The sequence below is a fragment of the Salminus brasiliensis genome, chromosome 9, assembly GCF_030463535.1.
Source record: "Salminus brasiliensis chromosome 9, fSalBra1.hap2, whole genome shotgun sequence".
Classification (NCBI taxonomy): domain Eukaryota; kingdom Metazoa; phylum Chordata; class Actinopteri; order Characiformes; family Bryconidae; genus Salminus; species Salminus brasiliensis.
The window spans coordinates 37,492,061-37,506,662 of record NC_132886.1 but is presented as its reverse complement, the minus strand read 5'-3'; the positions used below and the strand labels follow the sequence as shown (position 1 = coordinate 37,506,662).

General features: G+C 43.5%; 1 protein-coding gene across 2 annotated transcripts in view; it reads left to right on the top strand.

Moving 5' to 3' along the window:
* Window positions 1-14,134, top strand: part of uggt1 (UDP-glucose glycoprotein glucosyltransferase 1) — a 34,400-nt gene extending 20,266 nt beyond the window's left edge. For both annotated transcript variants that reach the window (XM_072688303.1, XM_072688304.1), the window contains exons 26-40: window positions 121-223; window positions 807-886; window positions 1,146-1,335; window positions 1,584-1,742; window positions 1,871-1,956; window positions 6,161-6,245; window positions 6,657-6,745; window positions 7,561-7,665; window positions 8,175-8,259; window positions 10,128-10,310; window positions 10,742-10,902; window positions 11,333-11,447; window positions 11,559-11,675; window positions 12,009-12,174; window positions 12,892-14,134. In XM_072688303.1, coding sequence (XP_072544404.1) covers window positions 121-223; window positions 807-886; window positions 1,146-1,335; window positions 1,584-1,742; window positions 1,871-1,956; window positions 6,161-6,245; window positions 6,657-6,745; window positions 7,561-7,665; window positions 8,175-8,259; window positions 10,128-10,310; window positions 10,742-10,902; window positions 11,333-11,447; window positions 11,559-11,675; window positions 12,009-12,174; window positions 12,892-12,914 — 1,747 coding nt within the window. In that variant the 3' untranslated portion in view covers window positions 12,915-14,134. The remainder of the gene's footprint in view (window positions 1-120; window positions 224-806; window positions 887-1,145; window positions 1,336-1,583; window positions 1,743-1,870; window positions 1,957-6,160; window positions 6,246-6,656; window positions 6,746-7,560; window positions 7,666-8,174; window positions 8,260-10,127; window positions 10,311-10,741; window positions 10,903-11,332; window positions 11,448-11,558; window positions 11,676-12,008; window positions 12,175-12,891) is intronic.
* Window positions 14,135-14,602: the final 468 nt, after the last annotated feature.

Genomic DNA, 14,602 nt, shown 5'->3' with positions numbered 1-14,602 from the left:
TTCTTTTTTTTTTTTTGTTTCTTTCTAAAAGCCGGATAAACTGAAGTATTGCCTGCTGTAAATGGAGTTATCATCTCCAGTCGGCACTCTGTGTCATCGCTTTGTCTTTCCTGTTCACAGCGCCGTGAAGATCCGACCGAAGGAGGAGGAGGTGTATTTTGATGTGGTGGCTGTGGTGGACCCTGTCACCAGAGATGCACAGAAACTGGCCCCTCTGCTCTTGGTAAAATCCACAGCACTGTGATTTATTTAACAGCCTTCCATAGCCCAAAAGACTGAGCTTTTACTGTTGTTGATTTACATATTTAAATCCAACTGTAGTACAGTACCACATTTTTACTTTGAAAAGTGTGTGGGGGGGGGGCAGCATGACCTGAGTATCGCTGGTTTAAATCCAGGGAATACTTTGGTAAGGAAGACAAATTTACAGTCCCAGGTCATGCTCCCTGACATCAGCAGCTGGAGCCTGAGAGAGCACAATTGACCCTGCTCTCCCTAGGTGGGTAGAAGTCTCTCGCTCTCCCCACATCAATTCAGTTATTTTAAAATAATATAAATATATATAAATAAATAGAATATAAAAATAAATAACATAAAATTGCTGGTCGGACTGGTAGGTGGCAGCTGGTCTGACGCAGGTAGAGGGGACCCCAGCGGGCAGTCTTCCAGCAGGTCGGGCTGGGTGACCATTGTTGTTATTGATTGATTGTTGAATAAATAAAGGAAAGCTTGATCTGAGCTCAGAGCCTTTCCTCTTGCTCTGAGGTTTAAAGCTCATCTCCTCCATGTCTGGGTTTGCCCTTCAGGTCCTGAAGCAGCTGGTCAACGTCAACCTGAGAGTCTTCATGAATTGCCAGTCCAAGCTCTCTGACATGCCGCTGAAAAGGTGAGCCCCCGACAAAACCCGTGGCTTCAGGAATATTTGTGCCCAGTTTGTGCTTTATTTATATAAGGTTCCCTTTATAAAATACTGATTTTAATGTTTTTACTTCGTTAAAGCTCGCTGTAGCCTTCACATAGTCTGAAGCCCAAGTTCATACAAGCTGTTATTTTGACGCAGGGTGACGTTGGTCCACGTTCCATGTCTAGTCTTTAGAAAGAATCCAAGAATTGAACTTCATACGCTTTTTCTGTGCCTCCTCTAGTTTCTACCGCTATGTTCTGGAACCAGAAGTGTCCTTCATGACCGATAACAGCTTTGCGCCGGGCCCAATGGCAAAGTTCTTGGACATGCCACAGTCTCCTCTCTTCACCCTGAACCTGAACACCCCCGAGAGCTGGATGGTAGAGTCAGTTCATACGCGTTACGACCTGGACAACATCTACCTTGAGGAGGTAGGCCAGTCTTTGTGATCTGATTCCCAGAAGATAATGGATGAAATCCGTTTCTGGCTTCCATAACTGTTCAATAGGCATTCATTTCAGTGGAAAGGCAGAAGAACCAGTGTCATTTCTCAGCTAAAGAAGCTTATAGCGAAGCCAGGAGTCATTATTTCTGTGATCGTAGAACCACAAACTGTTGTTCTGCTTGATTGGACAGTCTGCTAAATCACTAAATGAATGTGCCTCTGGACGCTCTTCAGGTGGACAGTGTTGTGGCTGCTGAGTACGAGTTGGAGTATCTCCTGCTAGAAGGTCATTGTTTTGACGTGAGTACGGGTCAGCCGCCCCGCGGCCTCCAGTTCACCTTGGGCACGGCATCGGATCCAGTCATAGTGGACACCATCGTCATGGCCAACCTGGTGAGGAGCACATACTAATTGGGAAAATGACTGATGTAACTAATGCATACTCTTAAGTGTGCACTTGAAGGACATACGGCTTAGTGCAGGGGGGTTTAATTCCAGCTGCTCCTTCCTGTCTCCAACAGGGCTACTTCCAGCTGAAGGCCAACCCCGGAGCCTGGATCCTCCGCCTGAGGAAAGGACGATCCGATGATATATACAAGATCTACAGGTAGGTGTGTGACTGTATGTGTGCATGTCCACAGAAGTTTGACATTTTATTGACATTTTAAAGAAGAAACCTGCAGCATGTGTCTTTTTTGGACAATATACAGTCCCAGTAATTATTGCAATACAGTGTGTGCAGAATTATTAGGCAAGTTGTATTTGAGAGGATTCTTTTTATTACTGAACAACAACTATGTTCTCAATCAACCCAAAAGACTCATAAATATCAAAGCTTAATATTGTGGGTTTTTTTTTTAGATTTGGCTATCTTAGGAGGATATCTGTTTGTGCAGGTAACCATTACTGTGCAGAATTATTAGGCAACTTAATAAAAAACAAATATACACCCCAAATATATACCCATCATCAAAACCAAAAACAAATCAGTGACCAATATAGGCACCTTTCTTTACGATGACACTCAAAAGCCTTCCATCCATAGATTCTGTCAGTTGCTTGATCTGGTTACGATCAAATTGCGTGCAGCAGACACCACAGCCTCCCAGACACTGTTCAGAGAGATGTACCGTTTTCCCTCCCTGTAGATCTCACATTTCATGAGGGACCACAGGTTCTCTATGGGGTTCAGATCAGGTGAACAAGGGGGCCATGTCATCATTTTCTCTTCTTTTAGACCCTTACTGGCCAGCCACGCTGTGGAGTATTTGGATGCATGTGATGGAGCATTGTCCTGCCTGAAAATCATGTTTTTCTTGAACGATACCGACTTCTTTCTGTACCACTGCTTGAAGAAGGTGTCTTCCAGAAACTGGCAGTAGGTCTGGGAGTTGAGCTTCACTCCATCCTCAACCCGAAAAGGTCCCACAAGTTCATCTTTGATGATACCAGCCCATACCAGTACCCCACCTCCACCCTGCTGGCGTCTGAGTCGGTGTGGAGCTCTCTGCCCTTTACTGATCCAGCCTCGGGCCCATCCATCTGGCCCATCAAGAGTCACTCGCATTTCATCAGTCCATAAAACCTTAGAAAAAGTCTTGACGTTTCATCTTATGTTTCTTGTTCAAAGGTGGTCGTTTTTCAGTCTTCCCTACCTTGGCCATGTCCCTGAGTATCGCACACCTTGTGCTTTTTGATACTCCACTAACGTTGCAGCTCTGAAATATGACAAAACTGGTGGCAAATGGCATCTTGGTAGCTTCACGCTTGATTTCCTCAATTCATGGGCAGTTATTTTGCGCCTTTTTTTTCCCCCAACACGTTTCTTGCGACCCTGTTGGCTATTTGCCATGAAACGCTTGATTGTTCGGTGATTACGTTTCAAAAGTTTGGCAATTTCAAGACTGCTGTTGTATAAAAATGATGATGTTTATTAGGCATACTCATTTGCCTAATAATTCTGCACACAGTGTATCATTTTAAGACAATTTTATGTCACTGATGATAATATAATACAATTACATCCTTTAAAAGAGCAAATAAATTTTAATTATTAAGAATGTTCAGACATTGGAATATAAAAAAATATATATATCCTATATAAGTCAAGCATATAACCTATTCATATGAACAGGCTCTCTTCATTAAGTAAACACAATGGGCAATAGATTTAAAATCTATTGAAAAAATTACTAAATCAGAAAATCACACTGTCTGATTTTTAAAGAATTTATTTGCAAATAATGGTGGAAAATAAGTATTTGGTCAATAACAAAAGTTGTCATGTCAATACTTTGTTATATATCCTTTGTTGGCAATGACAGAGGTCAAACGTTTTCTGTAAGTCTTCACAAGGTTGGCACACACCGTTGCTGGTATGTTGGCCCATTCCTCCATGCAGATCTCCTCTAGAGCAGTGATGTTTTGGGGCTGTCGGCAGGCAACACGGACTTTCAACTCCCTCCAAAGGTTTTCTATGGGGTTGAGATCTGGAGACTGGTTAGGCCACTCCAGGACCTTGAAATGCTTCTTACGAAGCCACACCTTTGTTGCCCTGGCAGTGTGCTTGGGATCATTGTCATGCTGAAAGATCCAGCCACGTTTCATCTTCAATGCACTTGCTGATGGAAGGAGGTTTGCACTCAAAATCTCACAATACATGGCCCCATTCATTCTTTCATGTACACGGACCAGTCGTCCTAGTCCCTTTGCAGAGAAACAGCCCCAAAGCATGATGTTGCCGTCCCCATGCTTCACAGTTGGTATGGTGTTCTTTGGATGCAACTCAGCATTCACTCTCTCATTCAATCTCACCGTTCTTGTGATCATTTTGACCCCACGGGCTGAGATCTTGCGTGGAGCCCCTGATCGAGGGAGATTAGCAGTGGGTTGTAGGTCTCCCATTTTCTGATTATTGCTCCCACAGTAGATTTCTTCACACCAAGCTGCTTGCCTATTGCAGATTCAGTCTTCCCAACCTGCTGCAGGTCTACAATTTTGTTTCTGGTGTCATTCAATGGCTCTTTGGTCTTCACCCTAGTGGAGTTTGGAGTGTGACTGTTTGAGGTTGTGGGCAGGTGTCTTTTATACTGTTAACGAGTTCAAACAGGTGCCATTAATACAGGTAATGAGTGGAGGACAGAGAAGCCTCTTAAAAAAGAAGTTACAGGTCTGTGACAGCCAGAAATCTTGCTTGTTTGTAGGTGACCAAATATTTATTTTCCACCATTATTTGCAAATATAAAAAAATATAAATAATTATATTCAGACAATGTGATTTTCAGAATTTTTTAAATATTTTATATATATATATTTATATATATAGTAGGTATGCACCGATCCGATACTAGGCCTCGATACTAACGAAATTAGCTGGATTAGGTATCGGATAATTAGTCTAATCCAAAGGGCCGATCCATTCAGAAAACCCAATTCTCGCACCGTCTGTATTCTAGGCTTCGTAACCCAGGATCAGAGTAACCTACAGACATCATGCACATTATAGCAAACAGCAAGACTCCCCCCTATCTAACTAGATCTGTCATCAACTATCGGCGAGTAATCCAGCTTGTCCTCCATATAAGGAGAACCAAGATAGTCTCACAGATTTTGGCCAAAAAGTCCTGAGCCCAGACAACAGTGTGCCGAGGTCCAGCACAGTTATTCATTTTAGTGACCAACAGAAATTGGGATCATTTATATCTGTGTTCATTTGTTATAGTTTGTTTTGTGAAGTGAGTAAAGTAATTATTATGTCAATCCAAATGCCTTAAGTCTCTCCTAGATGGTCAGGTATATGGTTTATTAATTCAACAATGGTATCGGTTCGGTATTGAGTATCGGCCGATACGCAAAGTTTATGTATCTGTATCTGTATCGGAACACAAAAATATAGAGTGGTGCATCCCTAATATATAGTATTTCGTTTTTATGGACCAGTCAGAGATGAGATGACCTTACTGAAATTTGAAAAATATTATGAATTTTAGAAAAATTAGAGTGTGGAACACTGATTTCCATAGTGTGCTGTGCTGAGCTATATGTGCTGTGCGTCCTCAGATTACATTGCACACGGCAATCGTTGGGGACCAAGCACTTTGCACCATTATAGAGCCAGTAGAGCTAGTGACACTTGTGTTTTTAGACTTGCCTGATTTGTAATGGATGTGTGATCTCAAACGCAGACCAAAAGAAGATTTTGGACATTTCGGAATTTGTCATGAATTCACAGAGTTGTTGAACTCCATAAACTAAATAATTTAACCACAACTGCCCCTGTATTTAATCTCAGAGTGAATATTCCTGTTACACTCGCTTTGTGAACGGGAATGATGCCGCCAAAGTCTGATACAGGGATTTGCTTTCTGAACTCGTCGCCTTTTTATGTTTTCACATCTAAACTCAAGTATAAAAATCTTTCTGCATTAATTTTTTTTTTGCGATATGTTTGTTTGAAGTTGTGATAATATTAACCTTTAATATCCACAGTAGCAGATGCTCTTATCCAGAGCGACTTACAAAAGAGCGTCACTATTAACCCAAGAAAAACCTCAGTTAGTTTGAACAGGCTTAAAAATGCAAAGATCCTCTAAGTTTAGACACTACTAAACTATTCTCAGAAGAGGAGGGTCTTCAGTCTGGGTTTGAAGACCGCGAGCGTTGGACACCCAGGGGAAGTTCATTTCACCACTTTGGTGCCAGGACAGAAAAAAGCCTGGACGCTCGTCTTCTGTGGATTTTGAAGGATGTCGGGTCGAGCTGAGCCGTACTTGAAGCTCGAAGTGTATCTCACTCTTCTTCTCCTCCCACAGTCACGATGGCACAGATTCTCCAGCCGAGGCGGAGGACCTGATAGTCGTGCTGAATAACTTCAAGAGCAAGATTATTAAAGTGAAGGTTAGTGCTGGGCTTGAACACAGACTTGCGCACAGTTACTCTGGGAGACCTCAGACCTCACTTTGTTGCACTGACTGAACGTTGAACGATGATTTCTGTGACCGGCGGCGATGTCTGAGGAAACAGCAGAAGATTTAATACACTGATTAGCTGAGTAATGAAATAATAGTGGGCTTAACTGATTGATTGTTGGACAAAAAAAAACCCTGCCCTGCTTCCCCCTCTCAGTGATTTTTTACTCAAACTTTGCTGCACTACATCCAGTGAAACAGGACTAATTATGATCCACAAGAGTTTAGCACGAACAGATTTTCACCATAAGGATAAAATATCGTCGTCTTGCTCACCTCTGATTCAGTTCAGTGTCCATTGCTCTGAATTTTCTCTATTTCTCTTGTCTTGTTAATTCAGGTGCAGAAAAAGCCGGACAGGATGAACGAGGAGCTGCTCAGTGACGGCACTAATGAGAACGACTCCGGGTTCTGGCAGTCTCTAACAAGGTACAGGTTAACCAAGTACTGTGCAAAGGTGTCCGGCACTCTCAGCAGTAAGAGAGTTGCCGCACTGCCACTGTGGCCAGGGGGTCATGAGTTCAAATCCCGAGTGAGGCCGCTTTGCCATCAGTGGCCCTTTTTCCCCTGTTGCCCCTAATTTGAAACCCACCCATTCATAGCTCCCCTAGCCCTAACAAAATTCTCGGCACCAGGAGGGTAAGGATACATTGCTGAGCAGACGACACACTCTGAGGACAGCATCGAGTCCCCGGCTCCGCCGCACCACCTAACAGAAGCCTGTGTCACCCAACATTGATAATGATAATCTATTCCCCCAGAGAGAACACGACCAACTGTGCTGTCTTAGTCTTGGGCCACTGATTGCAAGGGCTTGGGATTCGACCTCACAACCCTCAGGCCATAATGGCCAAAATGTCTGATCATTGCAGTGAGGTTTTAATTGCATTAAGCCATGAGAGACTTAGTGATGACCGGTACTGATGTTAGATGATTAGCTCTGGAATTCTGACTCATCCCAAGCTATTGGATTGTCCAGTGTTGGGTGGCCTTAGAGCCTTCTAGCTAGCCCATGCTTGAAAAGAGGATTGGTGATCTTAGGCTCATGTTCAGCTCATCAAGAATATCCTATCCTACTGTCAGACTGTTCTTTTAGATGTTATGTAGGCTATGAGTGTGCACCTACCTAACTGGTGTACCTACCATGAATTCATTTACAAACATAATAATAATAATGGGGTGTCCACACATTTTTGGACAAGTAGTGTAGAAAATTTCATGAATCCGCTTTCTGTCTTTTTCAGAGGTTTCACTGGAGGTACAAAAGTGGACGAAACCAAGCAGGAGAAAGATGACGTCATCAACATTTTTTCAGTGGCATCCGGTCACCTGTACGAGAGGTTCCTGAGGTACAAAGACCGGCATCCTTCTCGTGGTTTCATGTGGTATTTGGAAATGGCACAGTCTTAGCGTTATTGATATTTAAAAGAGGGGGAAAAATGACTTTACATGACCAGCTGTCTTTGCCGTTGGGTGACATTTTACATTTGTGTACTTTTTTTTTTTTTTTTTTTTTTTCATGATTTTTTTTTTCCATGTTATTTTTCTCCAGAATGAGCCCATTTTCTATCAGTAAACTTTAGATGTGCCATATCTTATTAGAACTGGCATTATTCCTCTGCCAGTAGATTTCAGTTTTTAAGGTCATTCGCATATTTCTTCCACGGCCTGTGACTGCAGGCAGATTTAGCTGGGTCGAACTGCGGAACCGACAACCCTGATCTGGCATCGGTTTCTACTTTTCATAGTTGAACTGTTACAGTTGTAGGAACAAGGAGAGGAGGATCTGGGATCAGTATATACTGTTGAGAGACATGCCGTCGATGCCGAAGGTTTGAGCTGCTGCTTCTCTCTGCAGGATAATGATGCTGTCTGTACTGAAACATACCAAGACGCCGGTCAAGTTCTGGTTTCTGAAGAACTACCTGTCTCCAACGTTTAAGGTATATGCTATATTTTTATGGGAGTCTTTAGTGACTGTGTTTACATATACTTTGTTAATAATTTTAATAATTACTTTATAAAATACATATATATAAATATACATTATTTAGCTTTAGCTTAGCATTATGCTATTAATTGCAGTTTAGAAAAAAACAGTGCAAACCAGTAGGGTTGGTTTAAGGTCACAGATATATTAATGGTACACCATAGCCTGAGTTACCAATTAGATAAGGAATGAAGTAGACAAATACCATATATGAATAACACCTGCCTTTAGAGTATAAGATGAGTTGACAGAGAGAGTAGGGGATAGATACACCCCTCTCCTATATATAATATAATTTTATTATATTCGTAATTGACTAAACTACATTTATATTTAATTATATTTGACAGTTAGTGGTAACATAATACCGAAATGTTGCAAAATATAAAAGGTAAGCCTCTCAAAAAGGCCATCGGAGGGCTCTCTAAGATAGGACAGCAGTAGACTGTTGCACTGTCTGGGCTTTTAAAGATATCGTCAGGTTCAGTTGAATGCTTTTTAAAGGGCACGTATCCAACAGTTCTTTCAATCCTTTTACTGGGGTCTAGTTCTAACTTTTCTGGCTTTTTTGTAGAGAAAAAAACAGTGGCGTATTTTTATGAGCTCTCTTTACGTGTTCGAATTAAACAGGCTGTTGTTATTGTGTGTTTACGACAGATGATTATAGGATATAGGATTCAGAAAATACTCAGACTTGTGTTGTGGATTTGGAATGAATATAAATGCTGGATTTAATCATCAGTCTTCATCTAATCACCCTTAACGATGCATGAAAAACATCGTTATTATACATTGTGTTTAATTGTGATTGCATTTACATTTATGGCATTTAGCTGATGCTCTTATCCAGAGGGACTTACAGGGTTACTCGTAAGTGGGCCAATGCCATGTTAGGAGTCTTGCCCAGGAAATCAAGTCCGGGAATCGAACCCCAGTCTCCTACGTGGTGTGGTAGCTCACTGGCAGATAGTAGTGTTATCCATAGTGCCACACCAGTCACTGATTGTACACCTAAAGCCCCACAATTTACACTGCATTGTCAGGACAAAAAAAAAAAAAAGCCATGACTGGCACTGCACACCACCTGGCTAATACCAATCCTCATTGTGAAACATGGTGCTGGCAGCCGCATCATGCTATAGGGGCTTAGTAACGACTGAGGCACAATTCAGTCGTGGAGCTTTAGCCAGTCCACGTCACATCCGCAGCCCAAAACTTGCTTCCTTCATGAGTATGGTAATCTCTTATGAGTAACCCGAGTTACCTGGGAGCCAACTAGTTAAACATAGTCTTAGTTGACATGTTTAATACAGCCTTTATAATGATCTGCAGTGATTTGGTTTTGAAATGACAAACTAATGAATTCCTTTTTTAATTGAGTTTGTTTATATTTCCTGATTATATTTTGGTCTAAATCTGTAGTGCCTACATGACATTATGATTATTCATATAAAAAAGTGCTGCATAGTTACCTTAGTAGTAGTATTAGCAGCATTTATTAATAGTATTTCATATTTGTTTTATCAATGTTGTTAGTATTTAAAGTGTCACTTGCCGTTGAGGTCAAAAGGAGATGTGGGCCATTGTTATGCAGCTGTGATCTGTTCATTTCCTGAAGTTTTATTGAATTCAGAGATGAATGTTTGTCGAATAATACTTGGAAATTGCTGGGCTGCTGGATGGAAAATTAGGAGGAGCTTTATGAATCACAGATGAAGAAGCCTCATTACAATTCCGAACGATGAAGTGATCGTTCCATAATCTTCAAGGAATTATCTATCTCTCTCTAAGCTCTGTCTTTCTTCTCTCTCCTTCCCACAGGAGTGGATCCCATACATGGCTAAAGAATACGGTTTCCAGTATGAGCTGGTTCAGTACAAGTGGCCTCGCTGGCTGCATCAGCAGACGGAGAAGCAGAGAATTATCTGGGGCTACAAAATCCTCTTCCTGGATGTGCTCTTCCCACTGGCTGTTGACAAGATCCTGTTCGTGGATGCTGATCAGGTACACCTGCGGTCCGATGTGTAGTCCGAAAAGAAGGGAGCTGTACTTGAATGGGACCGTGGCGCTGAGATGGCTTTGTTTTTTTAGGAAACGGTTAAGTGGATCAGTAAAGTCCAGCAGAATCGTATGGCTTTTAAATGTTTTACTGAGTACAGCCAGTATTAATAGCCCCATAACCTATACGCTGCTGCCCCCTTCTGGTAGAACTGTGTAATGCTGAATGTCTGACCACCACTATTCTAACAATAACTTGTACAGTGTGGAAATATTAAATATTGTATATTAAACATCCCAGTATTTTTTGTCCCCCAATCCACTTTGCTCGCCCAGTCCTCTCCTCCTTTTTAATTTTTTATTATTATTTTTTTTTTTACACTTGACGGACCAGAACCTTTGCTGCTTTCCTCATTTAATTTTTTTTGCTTTTCCAGATAGTGCGCACAGACCTGAAGGAGCTGCGGGACTTTGACCTGGAAGGGGCGCCGTACGGCTACACTCCATTCTGCGAGAGCCGGAGGGAGATGGACGGCTACCGCTTCTGGAAGTCGGGCTACTGGGCGAGCCACCTGGCTGGCCGCAAGTACCACATCAGGTGAGGGGCCGGATATGGAGAAGGTTAAGGGCTAGTCTAGCCTACTCAAGTTCCCAAAAGTGGATGCGGCTATGGAACCCACAACCCTATGGTCAGTAACTTAGTGTTGTAACCATTGAGCCACCACTGCTACCACAGCAGGGGTCAACCATGCTGTGATACATCTGGAGCAGAGAGGGTTAAAATATTGTTAATAGACCCAACAGTGGCGGTTTAGTGGATGTGGATATTAAACCCACAACCCTGTGTCAAATAAAGGTAAGAAAAGACACTCATTACACAGCAACACACTTGAACACTAGTAATTAGGGCAGTGAGAACATAAACACCTATAAATCTCCCAGGGAGCAATTTGGGGTTCCTGATGGTACTGGGGATCGAACCAGCGCAGTACTTCTTCACACGTCTTTCACTGTCCATGTCTTTCTAGCGCTCTGTATGTGGTGGATCTCAAGAAGTTTAGGAAGATCGCTGCTGGGGACAGACTCAGAGGACAGTACCAGGGTCTGAGCCAGGACCCGAACAGCCTGTCTAACCTGGATCAGGTGCATGACCCACAGAGCATGACTCTACACGTTTATTAAAATGGCTTTAATATAAATGCGTTACATGTTTACGTGTGTGTGAATTCTCTCTGTCCTTCCCTCCTACCTTAGGATCTGCCAAACAACATGATCCATCAGGTGCCCATCAAGTCTCTGCCCCAAGAGTGGCTGTGGTGCGAAACCTGGTGTGATGATTCTTCCAAAAAGAGTGCCAAAACTATAGACCTGGTAATGACTGCAAATACCATCACCTTTTTTATTATTAACAAAACAAATCTGAGAGCATTTTAAAAATAAGTATGAGGGGTTCTGTAGCTCTGCAGTCAAGCACACAGCATCTGTTATCATCGGGGTGGTGCTCATCCAACATCCTGACCTCAGCAATGCTCTAAAATCTAGTGGAAAGACTTTTATCCCCGCATAGTAGAGACAGTTACTCCCAACAAGAGCAGGTGTCCTAATACTTTTGTCCATATAGTGTATCTGTCATGTACAAATCTACTGCACTACTTTTTTTTCATTTCATTGGCCTGATTTGACCCTTATATTTTTTTGTCCCAGTGCAATAACCCCCAAACGAAAGAGCCCAAGCTGCAGGCTGCTGTCCGGATAGTGGCGGAATGGACAGACTATGACCAGGAGATCAAGAGGATCTACAACAAGTTCCTGGAGGAGAGAGGAGGTCCCTCAGGAAGCAAACGGACACACGAAGGAAAGACACAGAAAGGTACGACCAGTAGGCCAAGACATGTTTGGTGAAGTCTGCCTCTACCAGGCTAATGGGGATAACAGCTAGTGGCCGCTAAACCCCACCAATTTAGTACTATGGAAACTGCAGGGATCACTGATCACTAATCTGAACTACTCTCAAAGGGTCAGTGTGGCTGCAGGTTCTCACTCCAACCAAGCAGGAGCTAACTTCATATAACCGATCCACCAGTAGAGTCAGGCGCGCTCCAGCTTGATGTGAATGACGCCTTGCCCTCAACCATCACACACCTGTCCCTGCAATGGGCTGGTTTATGTGTCCTGACACATTGCACTGTGCATTGTTCTGCACTATACGTCCAAAAGTTTGTGGACACCCCTTCGTATCAGCAGATTCTGCTGCACTCCCTGCTGCATGCTCTTCTCTAGAGCAATGAAGCTTGAGAATTGATTATCCAAAATCAGCAATTGATGCGTTTGTGGCTGAATGCAATCATATCCTCCACAACCTAGTGTAAAGCCCCCCTTGAAGAGAAAGAACATCTTCTTTGATTATGGAACGAACGTTGCAAGAGCAGGTGCCCACAAACTTTTGGCCACATCATACTTGTAGCAGGAAAAGTCAGCTTTGTGTAATTTGATGGTATTTGGGATAGGGGGGGAATACTGCTACACTATCAAAAAAAATGACCTCATCTTCCCCTCTCTCACCTCCCTCTCTCTCTGTCTTTCCTAGGTGACAAGCACACAGAGCTGTAGGCGGAAGCCCTTCAGCGGAGGAACGACTGACTCTGTTTAAAGAGTCGTCTTTTTCCCTCACCCCTCCCTTCTTTCTTTTCCTGTTGTGTTTTTTTTTTTCCTCTTTCTTTTAAACTAAGCCTATTGTCCTGGAGCGGGGTCCACGTTGGCGCTGTGAAACTTGAATGGGAATAATGCAACCTCTCTGGGGCGTAGGGTAGGACTAGAAAGGGTCCAGGGCCGTAGAGGAGGGGCGCATTTCCGTCCCGTCATAAACCTGAGCACTTGTCTGGACGCTGTGCTGGCTCCCCCTGCAGGGCTACTGTGGAATTCCATCATCATCAAATCATGGGAAATTGCATCAAGAGCTGTACGTTGTTTTGCGAGGCGTCCTGCGGCTGTGCGGTCAACTGTCGGCTTGTCACTGAGCCTGGATATGCCTTTCATGTTTCAAGTCCTTCCAAGGCCAGTTAATGTGAGTGTATGCGTGTGAGTGTCTGTGCGAGTGTGTGTGTGCGCACACCTCCCTCACCCCCTCCCTCTATAGCACCATGCCTGATGCTTTACTGCCATGTTGTGGAAAGTGAGGTACCGTTGCATGCTGTTAGTAAGAAAGCCACACATTGCTCTCCTGAGGCTTGGTCGTGTTTGAGTGCTGCTGCTGCTGGTGGTGAGAGAAAGGTAGCCAGTGTTCTGTTATTGTAATTTATAGGCTTTGTTGGGTTCCTGTGCTCATAGAAACGCTGTCAGGCTGCTTGCATAAGCCAGAGTTTTCTTTGCGGCCTTCTGTAGCCAAAGATAAATTTCTCCGATGGGCTCTATCTGTACCTAACCATGCTGAATAAGGCACTGGGGACCTCCTGTTCAGATCCTCCCCCCCTTCCCTTCACCTCTTCGGCTTTTTGTCCTTGGTTCCCTCCCTTCTAAGACCCATCAGTTTGCCCTGGTGCCCGCATGCCTCTGACCACTAGAGCTCCACGGCCTTCGCCACTGAACAGACCACCCTCCCTACAGGAAGCACAAACACCACGGAAGCGGACGCTCCGCTTGGTGCCTTTCGCTCGGCCACGTCTGCGAGGCGCGCCGGATGCCGCCTCGTCTTCTACTGCATCTGCTGTACTGTCCAATCAGGGGGAGGGGCACTGTCAAATTCAGTCACGTTGATGATTTCTTGTGGGGTTAATGTAGGTTTGATTGTGGGGATATTGGTTATTTTTTAATAAAAGCGTACCAAATTCCTCTGCGGCGATTCCTGATGTTTGCTGCTGGTTTTCTCCACAGGGTGGCGGCAGAGCTCAACAAATGGTCGAGTCGGAGGTTGCAGGTTGGCAGTAGGCCGTTATCTGACAGGTAGCAGAAAACTGAACTGTGGTCAGTGAGTGCAGTGTGATCTCCCTTTAAAGGGAGTTCTGCTCAATTTTCTAAATTTCTGTATCCAAGTCGGTCGGTGGGGGGTTTGGTGTGAAATGGTTGACATAGAGAAACTTACCAGCTCTTATTTTTTTTTTCCAATGCTGGTGAACAGAACCAGGGGTCACCATGACTACATCATATGGAGTCCTGCCTTACTAAAAGTCGTGGAAACAACTTTATCTAGTTTCCACGCCTTACTAACCCATGGCCCGACACCTGTAGGTGGCCCAAAATCAACCTCACTCAGACCCTTTAAATGAGGAGGCTTCAGCTCAGTCCCAAACAAACTCTGCTAA